The sequence below is a fragment of the Vipera berus genome (assembly GCF_964194415.1).
Source record: "Vipera berus genome assembly, chromosome: 5".
Taxonomy (NCBI): domain Eukaryota; kingdom Metazoa; phylum Chordata; class Lepidosauria; order Squamata; family Viperidae; genus Vipera; species Vipera berus.
The window spans coordinates 17,369,164-17,388,749 of NC_138207.1; the positions used below are offsets into that span (position 1 = coordinate 17,369,164).

Sequence of the window (19,586 nt, forward strand, 5' to 3'; positions counted from 1 at the left end):
TTGTACACAAATGCATCTTGGGGGATGTACTGTCATTCAGAACTAAAGATGGAACATCTCCAGATCTGAAGGGTCCAAATACAACCACTTGGTCTTGTCAAAGTTGAGTTTTAGCCTATTCCTCCTTGTTCAGACTCCCAACAGCCTTCAGACATCTGGACAAGATCTTGGCAATGGCAGCTGATTGAACCAAGGAAGTAATTGATGCTTGAAGACAGTAGGAGAAAGTGGGAAGGGGGAATGGAAAATTCCATGGATCTTCACAGGCTTTAATTTTACTTAATATTTCAAGAACATGCATACATAATAGAGGGAAACAAAATGGAACTGATGCCATAATGAAATACGCTAGGTCACTCCCATATATATAAATACAAAATCCTAATTTTCATCTAGTTCCAGGTTTTCTAAGTCTCCAACTTTTCTCCAGGTGAGGTGCATCTCCCTGTGATGGAAAGCAAAAAAAACTGAAGCAAAATGGAACTTAGACCAGTTTTAAGAGCTCATTGATGAGAGAGAATGACCTTTCTGCTTCAAATTAGTTGCTCAGAATTTGAATTTTCAAGGTTAGGCCCATTTTTCTCCTCAATCCAGATTGGCAGGTTTAGACTGGATTAACTCTTTCCGGTTCGGAATTCCCTGACACATATACACAGCCCTCAGTTCCTCCACTTCTCAATGTTTTCTTTTCCTTTCCTTACGGAAATGTGCTTCTCTTTTACTGCTCATTTTCAAATTAACCCTCCTCTGATGCCTACCCCTGAATTTTATTCAGGTAAACCCAAAAGACAACACTTCTTTCCTAAGTTGTCAAAATTGAAAGGGCTCCAAAGGAAATTACTCAGGAGGGTGATATTAGCAATTCATAAACATAATTATCTTGCTCTCTGAAGAATTGAGGCCTTAACAAACTAATTAAGCAATGTATGATTAAACTGCCTGGCATCAAGAGGCAGATTATTTATTTATTTATTATTTATTAATTTAATTTATATACCGCCCTTCTCTCAAGAGACTCAGGGCGGTGAACAGGGCAATACATAAAAATTAGATACAAAAGTTAAAATTAGATTATTAAAACATAATTAAACAATGCCCAGAGATAATACAAATTTAAAATTGAAGTCGTTAATAAAAATCCCACCCCGTCCCATCAGGCCAGGCCAGCTTGTTTAAAGAGATAGGTTTTAAGGTCGCGCCGGAAGGAGCAGAGATCAGGCGCCATCCGGAGCTCAACCGGAAGATGGTTCCATAAATCCGGTGCACCCACAGAGAACGCTCTCCCCCTGGGGGCCACCAGTCGGCATTCTTTGACCGGCGGCACCCTGAGGAGGCCCTCTCTGTGGGAGCGTACTGGGCGGAGGGAAGTTGACGCCGGCTGCAGGTGCTCCCCAAGGTATTCTGGACCCATGCCATGGAGGGCTTTGTAGGTCATTACCAACACCTTGAACCTCACCCGGAAGACAACTGGTAACCAATGCAGCTCGCGGAGCAGAGGTGTAACACGGGAGTATCGGGAGACTCCCAATACAACTCTCGCGGCTGCATTCTGTACCAGTTGGAGCCTCCGAGTGGTCTTCAAGGGTAGCCCCATGTAGAGAGCGTTGCAGTAATCAAGACGAGAGGTCACGAGCGCATGAGTGACTGTGCGCAAGGCATCCTGGTCTAGATAGGGCCGCAACTGGCGCACCAGGCGAACCTGGGCGAACGCCCCCCTAGTCACAGCTACAATATGATCTTCTAAGGAGAGTTGTGAGTCTAGGAGGACTCCCAAGTTGCGAGCCCTATCTACAGGAGGTAAAGACTCACCCCCCATAATGAGGGGTGGGATATCCTGAATATCCCGAGATGCCGGTACGCACAGCCACTCCGTCTTGTCAGGGTTGAGACGAAGCCTGTTCCTCCCCATCCAGACCCGGACCGCCTCCAGGCACCGGGACATCACGTCGAGGGCATCACTGGGGTGGTTTGGGGTCGAAATGAAAAGTTGGGTATCATCAGCATACTGATGATACCCAACTCCAAAACCACGAATGATCTCACCCAGCGGTTTCATGTAGATGTTGAACAGAAGGGGCGAGAGGACCGACCCCTGAGGGACTCCACAAGCGAGAGGCCTCGCGGTCGACCTCTGCCCTCCTGCCAACACCGACTGCGAGCGTCCCAGGAGATAGGAGGAGAACCACTGAAAAACCGTGCCTCCCACTCCCAATCCCCTGAGACGCCGCAGCAAGATACCATGGTCGATGGTATCGAAAGCCGCTGAGAGGTCTAATAGGACTAGAACAGAGGAGTATCCTCTGTCCCGAGCCCTCCAGAGATCATTCACCAGCGCGACCAATGCCGTCTCCGTGCTGTACGCGGGTCTGAAGCCCGATTGGTACGGGTCTAGATAATCCGCTTCATCCAGGACCAGAGGGAGCTGATGCGCCACCACACTCTCAACAACCTTCACAAGAAAGCGAAGGTTGGAGACCGGACGAAAGTTATTCAAAACAGCCGGGTCCAAGGCAGGCTTCTTGAGGAGAGGTCTCACCACCGCCTCTTTCAAGGCGGCGGGAAAACTACCCTCACTCAGAGAAGCAGATATAACCGCCTGGAACCAGCCTCGTGTCCCCTCCCGGGCTGCATAAACCAGCCAGGAAGGGCACGGGTCCAATAAACATGTGGTGGAGCTCAGCCTCCCCATGATCCTGTCCACTTCCTCCGGAGTCACAGGATCGAACTCCTCCCAGGTGACATTGACAAGACCGCTCGTGTCCTGATCGTCCGATACTGCCCAGTCGGAGTCCAAACCGGTCCGAATCCGAGCGATTTTGTCCGACAGATGTTGACTAAATTCCTCGGCCCGCCCCTGCAAGGGTTCCCCACTAACCTCCTGATTAAGGAGGGAGCGGGTCACCCTAAATAGGGCGGCCGGGCGATTATCTGCGGACGCGATGAGGGCAGCGAAGTAGTTAGATCTCGCTACCCTCATCGCTGCGAGATAAGACCTAATGTGGGTTCTTAGTCGCAATCGGTCGGATTCAGATCGGGTGGACCTCCAAACGCTCTCTAGGCCCCGTCTCCGACGCTTCATCTCCCGGAGCTCCGCGGAGAACCATGGAGCCCATTGGGATCTGCGCCGGGTCAGGGGCCGCAAGGGTACAACTCGGTCAAGTGCCTCCGTGGCCGTCCTTTCCCAGGCTTCCACTAAGGCATCTGCCGAGCTGTGAGCTGAGGAGGCAGGTGGGGACCCCAGCGCTGCCTGAAACCTCTCAGGGTCCATTAAGCGTCTGGGGCGGAACCATCTAGTTGGCTCAACAACCCCACGGTGGGGAGTGGCAAAACGGAAGACCAGCCGCAGGAGATGATGATCGGTCCATGACAGGGGCATAACAATTGGGGAGCCCCCACCAAGATCATCTAACCACCGACCAGATAAGAAAACCAAGTCAAGGGTGTGACCTCCCTCATGAGTCGGTCCAAGAATTACCTGCGTCAGGTCCATGGCCGTCATGGAAGCCATGAACTCCCGAGCTACCTCAGATGCTCCTCCCAGGGATGGTAGATTGAAGTCTCCCAAAACCATAAGTTTGGGAAACTCAATCACCAGCCCTGAGAGGATATCGAGAAGCTCAGGCAGGGCTGCTGCTACGCGACTAGGCGAAAGGTACACGAGCAGCAAGCCCAACTGCGCCCTGGGACCAAACCTCAATAAGAGAGATTCACACCCGACTATCTGAGGAACGGTGGCCTCCTGCGGACATAATGTCTCCCTCATAACCACAGCCACTCCCCCACCCCTACCCTGAGTCCGAGGCCAGTGTAGCACCCGGAAGCCTGGTGGGCAAAGATCAACCAGGGGGATACCACCCTCTGGGCCCAACCAGGTTTCCGTGATGCAGGCCAGGTCCGCTTGCTCACCCTCGACTAAATCCTGGACGAGGGGAGCCTTATTAGCCACGGACCTGGCATTCAAGTACACCAGTCGGAGCTCAGGTGGCTGCACATCCCCGCTCCCAGAACCTTGGGTCGAAGGCAGAGGGTCGGAGCGCCTCACCGCTTGTAGGTAGTTGCTCATTGAGATGAACAGTGATACAAGCAAAAATCAAGTTTTGTTAGGAAGGGCTATCTAATAAAACATACCCAGGTCTTCTCTTGTTATACAATCATCCTGGTCTATTCACAGAAAATGGGTCAAATTCTCTTTCTCACCCTGCCATATCTTCCTTTTAATTCCCAGGGGATTCTCTCCAACCAGCTTGACATTCCTGATAGAATGAGGAAAGGGAGGATTAATCTTTTTATATATTTTTTTTAAATTTGACCTTGCCCAATGATTCAGTTTATGTAAGAGTGAAGTTATCTCCCACACCAACATTTGCCTTGGAAAATTCACTCCCCCTTCAAGATGGGGAGAGAGGAGAAGATTTACTCCAATTGGTTCTTTCCTCCCACAGGTCGTTCAAAAAAAAAAAAAGCATTCAGCAGTGTTAAAGTTACAATGCTGTGGCAACTTTTGCAAAAACAAAACTTAGGCTAGGAAGAGATTTAGCATCTACCAGAGTAGAAATGTGTTCATTTGATCTGGCCATTTTTGGCTGGCATAGAGCTGAGGTCCCCAACCCCCGGACTGTGGATCGGTACCGGGCCGCGTCATGCCAGCAACCAGTCTGCAGAAACAAGAAAAGCCCCATCCACGGGATGCGCACACAACCACAACCACACCGGTCCACGGGAAAACCTCTCTCTCTCCACTTAACTGGTCCCTGGCGCCCAAAGGGTTGGGGACCTCTGGCATATTGGACAACATATACAGTTGCCCAATATGAATTTACTACATTTAGCCTTTATTTCAGATGAATTAGATAGGACTCATGTTGGAGCTAAATATAGGCAGTCCTCAACTTATAACAGTTCATTTAGTGACCATTTGGAGTTAAAACGGCCCTGGGAAAAAGTGACTAATGACTATTTTTCACTCTTGGAACCATTATCACTTCCCCATGGTCATATGATCAAAATTCAGACTCTTGGCAACGGACTCAAATTTATGATGGTTGCAGTGTCCCGGGTCATGTGATCACTTTTTGTGACCCTCTGACAAGCAAAGTCAATGAGGAAGCCTGATTCACTTAACAACTGTGTTACCAATTTAACAGCTGCAGTGATTCACTTAACAACTGTGGAAAGAAAAGTTGTAAAATGGGGCAAAATTCATTTAGCAAATGTCTCAGTTAGCAACATAAATTTTGGGTTCAATTGTGGTCATAGGTCAAGGAGCACTTTGCTTTTTCTGCTATCACTTTGCAGCCAGAAAATGAACAAAAGGCATCCCTTTAAAGTGGATGAGATACTAACAGATTTGATTTGGCTGCTTGTGAGTAAGAGAAAAGAAATGGGGTCCAGCATGTTTGCTTTGAATTCTGCCTAATGCTGCTAGGTTGATGCTTATGGCTAAACTTTGTTTACTGATTGCTTCAACCATTCAAAGTTAGAATGGTGCTGAAAAAATAATTTTGTAACGAAGAGATGCATTTGTGACTTTTGCAACCTCTCTCTCTCTCTCTCTCTCTCTCTCTCTCTCTCTCTCTCTCTCTCTCTCTCTCTCTCTCTCTCTCTCTCTCTCTCTCTCTCTGTCACATATTTGCCATTACAGTCAGTATGAGTTATCCTGTGCCTGACCTTTTTTTTTTGGTTCCCTCCTTCCACCTCACAGTGGAAAGATTGGAGAGAAAAGGATTACAAAAGACTAAGCAGACACACAATGGGGAATACACACTGAAAGCAATGCAATGGCACAGCTGTTTGCCTAGGATACTAGAGCTTACTCTCTTGTAATCTCTTCTTCTCCAATGAATGTAAATTACAATTCCCTTAGTAATTAACCAAACACTTAGGTGAGTGTTGTAAAGGGTGAGGGGGGCGGGGGAAGCTGAAATATAATTGTAAGCATACTTGAGATTACATGACTTTCCAGTTAGCAACCACCCCACTTAGCAACAAAGTTGCCTGTCTCAGTTGTGCTTGCTAAATGAAAACTACCTATATTTAATGTATTGCAAGTTGAATCCCATGACTTTTTAAAAATCAAAAAGTAATTGAAAGGGTAGCCTATGTAAACACACTTTAATGCTTTCTCTTATATTCTTTCCCAGTGAAAATCCTCCTTCTAATGTTGTAGTCTTCCTGCTATGATTATTAGACTTATCTTCAAGTATACTATGGCACTGAGTCTTAACTTCTGCTGCAGTTGCTTAAAAATATGCACCCCTAGCTTACAAACTTTGAAACTTTAAATAGTCAGTAGCTGGTGCCAAATTAATTTTTTTTACTATAGAACTGCACTTCTGCTGGCAAACTGAGAGAGCTTACTGAAGTACAGTATGTTCTTAAATAAAAAAATTGTAGTTTGCAAGATTTTACATTTGATTTGCATATGGTTTCATCTAGTTCAGGCATGTCAAACTCACAACGTCACGTGACATCCCATGATGTATCGGGACTTTTTCCCCATTGCCGGCAATGGTATGGGCGCAGTTTTGGTATAACACATCCGGCCCACAGGCCAGCAGTTTGACATGCCTGATCTAGTTCCATGCAGTCCAACTATTCCATCATCATCATCATCATCATCATCATTATTATTATTATTATTATTATTATTATTATTATTATTATTATTATTATTATTATTATTATTATTATTGTTATTAATTGGAATAAGAGAAAAAACAATAAGTGAAGCCATTCTAGTCAACCCAGGGAAATTTATGAAAGAATGTAACAAGGGGGCTACATTGATTTGCAGAGAGTGCAAATCTGAGCTTGGTTCTCATTGATGGTGCTGATGACATTACCTAGTTTGGTAATGAAATGCCTACAAGAAAACAACCAAGGTCAGAGAGCACCAAGGACCCCAAAGGAAACTTTTAAGTAAAGATTCAATAAGCTTTAATCATCATTGTATAGCATTAATGGGAAACATTATATAAATACTTTGCAGGTACTACAAGGGGCAGCCACTTGCTTTTATGCCTTCATTGGTTTTGACATCATTGCTACTACAGGAGAAGAAGCCAAGAGTCCCAATACATCTATCCCATATGCCATCACTGCTTCATTGGTCACATGCCTTGTAGCATATGTATCTGTAAGTAACAAATTTTTGAGTGAAATTTCTCAATAAAACTTTCTGCTTTGCAGGAGAGAAAAGGTGCACATGAGGGCTGTTTCCACACCAAAAAACTGTTTCAAATATTTGTCAATTCATCACTGCACTATGAAGTTAATTTTCCCAACCAGGTAACCAGGACAAACTGGATTACAGCTCCTACAATTCTCAACTAGCATCACAATAATGTATATCTCCAAGGGGAAAAAATCGGAGTGATCAGCTTTTCTTAAAGTAGTTTGGCAGTCTGTATGAGGCTATCATGGGTCCAGAATACCTTGGGGAGCACCTGCAGCCGGCGTCAACTTCCCTCCGCCCAGTACGCTCCCACAGAGAGGGCCTCCTCAGGGTGCCACCGGTCAAAGAATGCCGACTGGTGGCCCCCAGGGGGAGAGCGTTCTCTGTGGGTGCACCGGATTTATGGAACCATCTTCCGGTTGAGCTCCGGATGGCGCCCGATCTCTGCTCCTTCCGGCGCGATCTTAAGACTTACCTCTTTAAACAAGCTGGCCTGGCCTGATGGGACGGGGTGGGAAATGACTTTAATTTTAAATTTGTATTAATTTATGGGCATTGTTTAATCATGTTTTAATAATTTTAATTTTTGTATCTAGTTTTTATGTATTGCCCTGTTCACCGCCCTGAGTCCCTAGGGAGAAGGGCGGTATACAAATTAAATTAATAAATAAATAAATAATATCATATCAGTTGGGAAACACCCAACCAAGTGGGGGGGGGGAAAAGCATCAAGTCTGGGATTAGCTTTGAGTCCTTGCACAGCTGCAAGAGGTCCAGAGCTGACCCTCCCCTCCTTAAGCTCTATAGAACCTTAACTACTGTTCCCAGGCTAAGACTGGCAGTCTGGGGAGATTCCTGTATAATAGGCAGACTATAATAAACCATTGAGCTTGCATGTGTAGTTCTGGTTACTTTGTCTGTCAATATCCGGGCTATAAAAAAATCTAGAACAAAGCATATTTCTGATGAATTTAACCAGCCCAGATACAGGAACTATAATTATATAGTTCTGGCAGGAGCCAGAATTTTGTATCTCCCTCGACACCCAAAGCAGGAGGAGGAGGAGGAGGAGGAGGAGGAGGAGGAGGAGGAGGAGGATATGAAAGTAGATCTAAGGGTCCCTTATTTTTCCTGCATCATCTGCTGTGAACCTAGTCCCATCAGAAGTCTCAAAAGCACAGTGATAAATTAAATAATCTAAATTAGCAGAAAATATATTTAAAGTCTTCACACTTCGCAAATGTTGGCAATTACAAAACTTTTTAAAAGGAATCTATCAGGGGGCAAAAACCAGCTGGAATTCTGCTCTGCTAATATGGGGATAATACCTTAGAGTATTCAAATTCAATGCATCAAAGGAATTTTAACTGATAATTGAATGGGAATTTAGTTTATTATTTTTGCAGTTCTAGGGCCAGAAAGGAGAGAAAGACATTTGTAGGATTTTCTGTCTGAGAAAATAAAATAGCCAGAAAGATGGTAGGGAAGGAGTAATTTCCTGTCCTATCCAGGCAACAAAAGATCTTAGTTCAGTCTTGCTAACAAAGAATGAGATAAGTTTGCTATTTCTAATCTTGTCTTTGCCTATTTTATATTCACATTCCATTTTACACACACACACACACATACTTTATACAGAAGGCACATGCTGCTTGGATTACATATTGTCCCTGGTGAAATAATCCTCCCATGCACATCTTTCATATGCTTACAGTTAACTGTTGTTGTAAAATGCTGCCTATCCAACAACTCCATTTATTCTTTGGCCTTGCATACTGATGTGTGTGGTTTTTTTTAAAAAAACACTGAACTATTGGAATACTCATAAACATTCCACAACTTCTCAGTAGCTGAGCCAATGGCAAAATGTGACTCCTTTCAGTCAATGAAGCCAGAACTTGTTCACCAATAATCATAAGGGCAGCTAACGTTTTGTTGCAGGTTAAACTTTCTTTTACATTATGGAATTACGGTAGCTTCTTTTTAGATTTGCGAAACTAAAAGTCTTGGGTTTTTTAAAAAAAAATAGTAGGAAATAGTAAGTAAAGGTAATGGTAAAGGTTTCCCCGCACATGCGTGCAAGTCGTTTCCGACTCTAGGGGCCGGTGCTCATCTCCATTTCAAAGCCGAAGAGCCAGCGTTTGTCTGAGGACGTTTCCGTGGTCATGTGGCCGGCATGACTTAGATGCCAAAGGCGCACGGAACGCTGTTACCTTCCCACCGTACTGGTTCCTATTTTTTTACTTGCATTTTTACGTGCTTTCGAACTGCTAGGCTGGCAGAAGCTGGGATGAGTAACAGGCGCTCACTCTGTTACGCGGCACTCGGGATTCGACCCGCCAAACTGCCGACCATCTGGTTGACAAGCTCAGTGTCCTAACCCACTGAGCCACCACGTCCCTTAGGAAATAGTAGTACTAAAGATATATTTAATTTAGTGTAGCACAGTTTAGAATTTCACTATTTCCTTATTTTTTTGTATTAATTCGGTTTAGAGGACCATCTGATTCCTAATCATTCTGGATGGCTCACAATTTTAAAAAGGTAACAACAATGCCAACCCCTCCCCAAAAACAAGATCAGCTCAAAGATAAATATATAGACAAAGAAAAAAACACTATCTGACTGAAAAGCCCTCTGGAAGTATCAATTTCTTGCTGTTCTCAAACAGTTTTGACCAAAAAAATGTCAAACACCAGCATAACTACTGTATATAAGTTGTTAGTCATTTGAAATAAGATACTGAAGTTCAGTATTAGTGGAAGCTCAAATTTTTTTTCGTCCATGTCCCTTTCTCTAACTATCTGTCTTCCTGTTTTCTACAATAGGTGAGCATTGTCTTAACACTGATGGTGCCATACAAAGACATTGATACGGAATCACCCTTGATGGAGATGTTTGTAGCTCATGGGTTTTACACGGCCAAGTTCATTGTTGCTATTGGATCTGTTGCTGGGCTCACCGTGAGTTTGCTGGGCTCCCTCTTCCCGATGCCTCGGGTAATTTATGCTATGGCTGGTGATGGACTTCTCTTTAGGTAAGATATTAACCTATATCCACACCACATCGATAATCAGAGTGCAAACAAGTACAAGTGCCTAAAATACTTTAAATCCTGACAAGAAGGTTGAGGTTCTTCTTGGGTGGTGGCTTTCTTCCGTGCTGAGATAACATCTCAAAGCAGCTGTGCAGAAACGTGTGTGGATCATTTTCAGACAACGGGGTGAATGTGAGGGCTCCACGGCCTTCCCATATTCTTCTCATCGTCTGTCAGCTTCAGTGGAGAGAAGTTTGTGGTTTGTATCTAATTCAAGTTTCCCACTAAGTTCAAACCAGAAAATTCTAATTTTATTTTATCTGTTTAGAAAATGCATATGGCCACCCGCTCACTAACAGTGACTCTGGCAGCTTACAAAAGTTAATTAAATAATCAAGATAATAAGCCAGGATCTTCTCTAAGTTCTTTGGCTCAAATGTAATGGCAATTCTAGTTTAAACTGGGATCTGCTCACTGGAGAAGTCATGAAGCGAGAGGAGGAGCACGTGAATGGATAGGAGTACAATCCTTATCCATAATTCATGAATCATGAATGAATTCAGGGACAATTACCCACTGTCTATTGCCATGTAAGTCTTCCACAGTCACTGTGGTTCAATGAGCATATAATTGAATTTTAACATATTTGGCCTACATCTCAAATCTAAACAATATAAGAAGCTTATTTTAGAGTTGAAAGGTTCAGTATGAAGGGACGTGCATCAAATCCAAATTATGAATATTGCTATGCCAATAATGTGAGGCATGCAGGGTCAGCCATTTCATGTAGAGAAGCCCAACTGAGCTGGGTTTTGACTCATTTCAACATTGCAAGGGTCTTTCAGAGGGCAGAAAGCTAAATTAGCAATGCAAAGCAGGCTATCTGCGAAACCCAATTCTGTAATCTAAGAAAGAGAAATGATGAAGAAGTTTAGAAGGAATAGCTGGACATCATTCTCTATTTCCCGACTGTCTTGATCTGCTAAATGTTAAGGCAGGCCTGTGTGTATCCTGGAGGAATTGGGTTAGTTTGTCTAACAGTTTCCCTTGCAGATATTTTCTTTGCCACATAAACAAATACAATAAATAAAGTGACACTGGAGGTAGGATTGACCTTACCCCCTGTTCTTCACTGAAAGTTTTCAGGACGTTTTCAGGCTTTTCTCCTGTTGTGTAACATAGTACAGTTTCTTTCTTCAACACATTGTCCTCCAGATGTGTGGAAACTGTAACTTTCAGAATTCCAAGTCAATATAGCTTTGATCTGTCTTGGCTGGGAATTTATGGTCTACCTCAACACACCTGAAGGACAGTAGATCATGAAATCCTATCCCACCCAACTGTGTGTGGTGTTGCCTGTCTGTAAAGTTAAATATGAAGTTGATGCTGAGTAACTTTCCTTCTTTTCTCCCTAGATTCTTGGCCCATGTAAGCTCCTATACTGAGACCCCTATAGTAGCATGCATTGTCTCAGGATTTCTGGCAGCACTCCTCTCCTTGCTAGTCAGCCTGAGGGACCTGATAGAGATGATGTCCATTGGTACTTTGCTTGCCTACACCTTAGTCTCTGTATGTGTCCTACTTCTGCGGTATCAACCAGAGAGTGATATTGATGGCTTTGTCAAATTCCTTTCTGAAGAACACACAAAAAAGAAAGAAGGGATTTTAGCTGACTGTGAAAAAGAAGTTTGCTCTCCAGTTAGTGATGGGGAAGATTTTGCAGGACCCCCCGCCAACACCTGTGGTGCAAAGAACCTCCCTTCCTTGGGTGACAATGAGATGCTAATTGGAAAATCAGACAAGTCCGCCTACAACATCAACCATCCCAACTATGGCACAGTTGACATGACCTCAGGAATAGAAGCAGATGAGTCTGAAAACATCTATCTCATCAAGCTGAAGAAATTAATAGGACCACGATATTACACTATGAGAATCCATCTTGGACTGCCAGGGAAAATGGACAGGCCTACAGCAGCTACAGGCCAGACTGTTACTACCTGTGTACTCTTGCTGTTTATCCTTATGTTTGTCTTCTGCTCTTTCATTATCTTTGGAGTGGACTATGTTTATGACCAGAGCTGGTGGGCAATTCTTCTGGTGATCCTCATGGTCCTGCTGATTATTATGTTGGTCTTTGTTATCCTTCAACAGCCAGAAAACCCCAAAAAGCTACCTTACATGGCCCCCTGTCTGCCTTTTGTTCCTGCATTTGCTATGCTCGTGAACATCTATCTCATGCTGAAACTTTCAAAGATCACTTGGATACGGTTTGCTGTCTGGTGCTTTGTGGGTATGTCCTGAATTTGAAATGGGAGTAATCAAAGCAGCCTTTCCAAAAATAGGACCATCCAATGTTGGACTGAAACTTTAATTCCTATCTTCTTCAAGGTTTTTCTTGATTTGATGGTACCTTCAAGGTTAGGAGCCATGCTGGTGCACTGGATAGAATGCACTATTGCAGGCTAAATGCCCGCAGTCAGGAGTTTGATCCTGACTGGCTCAAGGTTGACTCAGCATTGTAAACCTCCCAGAGAGTGCTGTAAAGCACTGTGGAGCAGTATATAAGTCTAAGTGCTATTGATATTGCTATTTGGAAGCACCTTGTCTCAAAATCCTAAGTAGCCAACAGTGAAAATGTTCAGGCAATTCTCCATGGCTTTGCAAATCACAGTTTATAAAGCCATGAAGAAACACCATGTCAGCTGTCAGTAATGGGAGCTGCTGTCCATTCAGCTTATCTTCAGAGTATAAGAGAAACCTATTTTATTAGAGAAAGGAAATAGCTGAATCGGCTTTTCAAAAATTATTTGACTCAATACCCTGAGGCATAATGTGATTCCAGATACAAGTAATAAAACATGATTTATGACTTACTCTACATTGTCTGAACCTGCTCCTTAGGTCATAGTTAAACAATGACATTAATTAATGAATTATGGACTGCCTTCACATAACTTCACTAGGTTGAAAAATAAATTATCTGGGACTATTCCAGACTACATTTACATGGTGAGCTATTGGAACTTTAAGTAAAATGGCCTCTTGTTTATTCACATCCATTATTTACATTTTAAGTCCATTCGCAGATTGTTCATTTCAATGGCCCTTTTTAATCTCTATTTTTCTATGGCTAGTTTTTAAAAAAATAACCTAGAGAGAGTGGATAGCCTCTCTGATTTTTAAAAAATTTAATTAGGTGATGCATGTACTGTAGCTTGTTTTGATCATCTTCTTATGAAAAACATACAAGTGGGAAAGCTAAAAGAAAAGGAAAAATAGACTGTCCGTCTTCAACATTGTTCCTTTTCTGCCTGGGTGTCTTGTTTTGTAGCTGAACAATGTAATAAATAATACATATTTTGGTGGGGAGAAAGAATTCATTGTGGAAGAAACAAGAACAGAACTGAGCCAATTATATAACTATCCGGCAGTATATATATTCCATACTTGAATTATAAATATTATAAAGTAAACTATTCAACATTATAGCAGTGAATACAGTGGATCTCTGTGAGTTGCCTTCTCTAGGCACTCAGGAGGTGACCTTCTTCTCTGTAAGGCTATGAGGTAACACAATTTGCAGCAGCAAGGCGCTTCTTCTTCAGATAAACAACACGCAGTTCAGGTTGCCTGAAGCAACCTCTCCGTGTCTGTGGAAGATGTGTAAAATCTTTTTCCAGGTCTTGGGACTGCCAGGAGAGAACTCAGAAGCAAGGCGAAGTGAAACAGTATGACTGCCTTGTCCCAAAGCTGCTTTTCAAAAGGCAACTAGACTTTCCCGGTTATTTTTTTTTCCTTGAAAACATTTCACACTTCTCATCCAAAAAGCTTCTTCATTTCTGACTGAATGGTGGGGAGTAGAAGGATTTGTATTCTTTGCAGTTATCTGGTGATCAGCACTCAGAAGGTCAGTTGTTAGCTCTGTGTGGAGGCCACTTGGGGATTTATCTGTACCCTCAGGGTCACCTGAATCAGAGTGCAAATGGGTGTGAAACCTTCTCGGGACTGCTGAAAGGCTCCACACCCATTTGCACTTTTTGATTCAGGTGACCCTGACGATGGAGATAAATCCCCAAGTGGCCTCAGTGACTCTCAGAGAGGTACCATTAGAGTGCTAACGACCAGATGACTGCAAAGAATGTAAATCCTTCTATTCCCCACCATTCAGTCAGAAATCAGGAGGCTTCTTGGATGAGAAGCGAAATGTTTTCAAAGAAAAAGCAAAAGAAGAAAGTCCAGTTGCCTCCTGAAAAAGCACCTTTTGGACAGCCATGACCTGGAGGACTGAGAATCTCCGTAGACATATGGCTGCCTTACTTTGATTTTAAAAAGTAGGAGAAAAAAAATCCTGCGTTACTTCATTAAGCAGCTTGGATGGGTTGTTTCACTTCAAACAAATGTCAAAGTGAGATCCTTCCAACGCTTTGTGTAGTCCTAATGTAGGTCAGCCTTCTTCTTTAGTAAAAGCAGATCAAAAACAAGGAGAAGACAGAGTTTGATCAAATATACTATGATGACTTTTTTCATCTACAGGACTTTGTTGCTCAGTGTCTATAGAGATTGTCAGTCATCCAGGTCATAGTTATCCTAAAGGTGCTTTTTCACGAGGTAACTGGACTTTCTTGTTTTTCTTTGAAGACATTTTGCTTCTCATCCAAGAAGCATCTTCAGCCCTGACTGGATGGTGGGGAACTGGCAATACTCAGGTGACCTTGACAACACAGATAAACCTCCAAGTGGCCTCAACGACTCTCTAAAAGAATGCAAATAACCAGCTGTCTGTAAGGAATATAAATCCACTCCCCGCCATCCAGTTGGAGCTGATGAAGATTCTTGGATGAGAAACGAAATGCCTTCAAAGAAAAAAACAAGGAAGTCCAGTTGCCTCTTGAAAAACCAGCTTTGGGTTCTCTCTTGCTCCTGGCATTGTCAATTGATCATGATTACAGTAAATATGGGGGACTTGAACATAGCCACTGATGGGCCAAATTCTCTTCTTTTTTCCCTAGGGCTGCTGATTTATTTCGGCTACGGCATATGGAACAGTACACTGGAAATCACAGCTCGAGAGGAGGCTTTGCACCAAAGCACTTACCAGCGTTACGATGTTGATGTGGATCCATTCTCCATTGAAGAAGGATTTGACTCTGCTGGGAATGAAAAGCACCAGGACTGGGATCCTGCTGATGACAAAGGTTTCTCTTATCAGCAGATGGCTGAAGGAAAGGAAAGCAGTCGGACAAGTAGCAAATCAAAGAACAAAGCCAAACATAAAAAGAACTCAGATGCATTGATTTCTAATGATGAGTTAGACTACTCACCAGAGTAGGTGCGATAGAAACACAACCATGGTGTTTTTTTTAAATTTTATTTGGTCACTAAGCTAACACTTGGGCTGAAATTCAGGGGCAGTATTCACACAACCTGTTCAACCCAGTTATTGGATTCACCCATTTGGGGAGATTAATATTATGAACCATGATGGCCTAACTCAATAAGCATTTCCACAACATGGCAAGCTTCATGAGCTACTAGCAAGCTCAACATATTGTGCAAAGGCATTTGTTAGGTCTTTAACTGACCCGGTTAAGAGTGTTGTGTGAATTGAGGCAGCAACTTCATTTCAACCATTCTTATCAAGGTTTGGATCCTTCTGCCAGTAATTACTTCACTCACTCTCTGCTGCTCAGGATGGTTCTGTCAAGGGTTCATCCTGAATCCACTGGAGGTCCAACTAAAGGAATCAAAACTGATTTCTCTACACACACCGTCCCAGCCCTAATGTTCTTTCATTTGATATTGACAGCAACTGATCCTTTACACAAACTAGGAGAGCTTGTGAAGCCTTTCTAGGAAACCCATGCATGAAATGCCTCCTGTTTGCACTGACTTAAGCTTTCAGCCGAAAATGCATCCCAAAAAAATATCAGCAACATAAATTGGGTTCCATTGGTAGGGAAAATGTTAATATTTCCAATGCTTTCCTCAAGAACAGACAATCTTTTTGCATTCAAGGACCACATTTCTTTTCCTTCTCCTCCCCTCTGTGGACTTCTGATGGCATGACAGTGATTTTGTGATGTCATCCTAGGGTATCAAGCTACAATATTGCTGAAAAAGGAGAAGGATTGGAGGCACGGGAAATAACTGTAATAGATATGTTGAAATTAATGGCATCTTAATTACATCAATTCAGTTTTTTGTTTGTTTTCTGTGAAAAGTTATGTCCTGGTGGAGTGAAAAGAGGGCTAGAGGGCATATATGACCACAGGATATGGGCTGCAGACCCTTGCTGTAGAAAATGGCTCATCAAGTCTTCTGGCAAATAAATCAGAGTTTCCTTTATTTAAAGATAAGATTGACAAATCATGTTGGCATGCTGAGGATGGTACTATAGTATGTTCCCAAGGAATATGACACAGAGAAAATAGAGATGCAGTGGTTGGGTAGAACAAGTGCATCTTTTCACATACCAATTTAACTTTTTTCCATTTGCATTTTGATTCCATTCTTTTTTTTGTTTGTGACATCTCAGCTAATTCCCATTGACCTTCATTTGTTTCCTGATGAACCAGGGTTCTCCTCAGAGTATGGTCATAAAAGTCAAGATGGCAGCTGCATTGGTGCAGCCAAAGTTCTGCCTGGTTTGTATTTGCATTACATTACCCATGCCGAGCTTCAGTTGCACCATCACATTTGCCCATCTTGACTATGAAGACCATTCCATGAAGATACCAAAGTGATTAATTATGATACAACATTACATGATTGGACTAGATTTGCATCTTGGTAAGATTTGGGGTTGGCTTTCCTTTCACTGAAGGAAATTTGGTTATCCATATTCTCTGATGTAAATTCTATAGGTCAGAACAATGCAGACGCCGTACAACGACAATAAAATTTCAATAGAATGACAGTAAATGCTGAAATTCAGTAGAATTACACAGTACTGTTCTTTTTTTATCCTATACTAGTTTAAATTATGGTAGTGGAAAACACAGTTGATTACTTCCTTACAGAATAAAGTTTCCTGCGTGGACATGTCATTAAAACTCTTCTACCATATAATTTCCTAAGCACAAGAAGCTCCTTATTTTATTGTCAGAATCAGAACTATCTCAGTGCAACATTTTGTTTCTCACACTGGCCAACTAGATGTCTCCCAGATGCTAAAGCAAGTGATAGAGACACCCCCTTCTCCCACAAATTCTTCCCTGAAATTCATATTTGGATGCATCCAGCTACTAACAAGGAAGTAGCATTAATTTGTGAAGACTAAATGCCCATAATAAACTGGACCTGTATACATTTATTCAACTATCCCTAAAACCATCTAAATCAGTAGTCATCACCGTGACATGTGGCAATCAATTCAACATGTGAATGAGTTGCTGTATGAAGAAAGTGCTTTCTTTTGCTCTTCAAAATCTCTTTCTCACCAGCTTCATTGGATGACCTCTAGTGTTTTCAGAAAGTGTGGGACAAAAGCTCCTTGTCTCCATCCATGCTTGCTTTTGTGTAGCTCAGACAAGATCCTCCCAGATGCTTGTTTTCTATGCTAAGGTTCCAAATTTCTTTTTCCTTAGGGAAGATGTTCAAGTCATTTAGGTTGTCATCTTCTGCCTGATTTTTCCAGCTATATTATATCATTTTACAATGTAACTACCAGAACCTTTTCCTAATATGGATTTAATATGGAGTTATATAAAAGCATCACAATATATTACATTTTCTTTTTTCCTTTTATTCTTTATTTTTTCTTTGTTTGGTCTACCTTTATCTTGCCTTCTTAATTGTTGCTGTCCTTCTTAACTTTACAGGCTCTTGGGAATTATTAGAGATCTTCTGGAACTGGATTGACCCTCCTGATATTGTAGAATACATTCTAGTTGAGTCTTAATTATTATGACTTTATATAATGTATGATTGAGTGTGTGACCCCCTTAATCCTTCCTTTCCATCTTTTATTCACCAATATCCTTGGCTTTAGTTCTTCCATTTTGTAGTCAGATGTAATTGCATCAAACCCTGCAAGCAATTTCCCAGTTGGATGTAGGGTATATGTAAGAACAGTTTGTTCACTGCTTCCTATCATCTCTACAACACTTAAGTCTTATATGAGATTACGCTCATCATTGTGGATTAAATCTAGGTTTGCTTTTCCCTTGTTGAGTTCCAAGATCAACTGTGTTGGTCACAGTCATTTGGGAAATGTTAACTTCTTACCCTATACATGAATGCATTCAATCTCTAGTTAGATTCCTTGGCCACTTCTCCATTCCCCAATAACATCAAGCAGCTTCTCAGAACTGTGCATAATGTCTCTAGTCTTCATTAAAAAGACAAATTAACACACAATCTATACATTAATCACTTAACCCACCTCTGCTTCTAATATCAATTGCACAACCAAAAAAATCTGCCTATCCCTGGCAGAGTATTCAGGTATGAGAGAAAGGGAATTTATTATCCAATGATTGGGTCCTTCTAAAAGGAATATCTTCTTTGTTCTCGAGATGATATCCTTCTTCATAAGAATCCTCCTTCACCTTTGTAGCAAAAGAGCTATCATCCTGAGTGTGAGATGAGGCCGTTATATCCTATTAGACCTCAGCAACCCTAACCCTAATCCTCTGAGCATCTCCAACTCAGCCACCTTGGCTTCAGAGTAATGGACTTGTTCTTGAAAACTGAAAGCTCACTACTCTGAGCACAAATCCATAACATTACATCCAATAGACAGCTAGTCAAACATTTTACATTCTGTGTGATAAATTAGAAAATAGTTCCTTTCCTAAGGCTTTTGACACTTAGATTTATTGTTGACAAGCTTGGTTTCGTTCTTCTGTGGAAACTATTTGACCAAACAACTAGCTCTTCTGTTATGCTTGGCTTCATCAAACAGTGGCAAACCTAACTTGATTTCTTTTTCCTCTGGCAAATTAGTATGATCCTTCCCCACTAAACCTACTTAGAAAATTCCTCTGTTTTCTTGTTTTCTTCTATTTATTTGCTCTGATAATAAGTTCCCAAGTGCCTCTTCTTTTTCTAAAAGTCTTGCCTGAGGCTGAGATTGTTCCTTGTAATTTTTATAAAATCTCCTACAAGTGTCTCCTTTGTCCTGCTGTATGATTCTGCTGATCACAGAGCCTTGGTGGAGCAGTGGGCTAATGCCTCCTTAAGTAACACCAGCTGCCTGCAATTAATGCAGGTTCGCATCCCACCAGGCTCAAGGTTGACTCAGCCTTCCATCCTTCCGAGGTAGGTAAAATGAGGACCCAGATTGTTGGGGGCAATAAGCTGACTTTGTAATAATGCCGCTTGGGGGGTGTATGAAAGCCCTAATAAGCAGGCATATACATAGAATGAAGG

At 42.3% G+C, this 19,586-nt stretch overlaps 1 protein-coding gene across 1 annotated transcript in view; it reads left to right on the forward strand.

Annotated features, from left to right (window-relative positions):
- The window catches only part of SLC7A14 (solute carrier family 7 member 14), a gene marked incomplete at both ends in the record, with an annotated part of 36,136 nt that extends 20,593 nt beyond the window's left edge, over positions 1–15,543 (forward strand). The window contains 4 exons of the mRNA XM_081329885.1: positions 6,989–7,135; positions 10,003–10,211; positions 11,627–12,504; positions 15,224–15,543. Of these exons, the coding sequence (XP_081186011.1) occupies positions 6,989–7,135; positions 10,003–10,211; positions 11,627–12,504; positions 15,224–15,543 (1,554 nt within the window). The remainder of the gene's footprint in view (positions 1–6,988; positions 7,136–10,002; positions 10,212–11,626; positions 12,505–15,223) is intronic.
- Between the last annotated feature and the right edge of the window lie 4,043 nt (positions 15,544–19,586).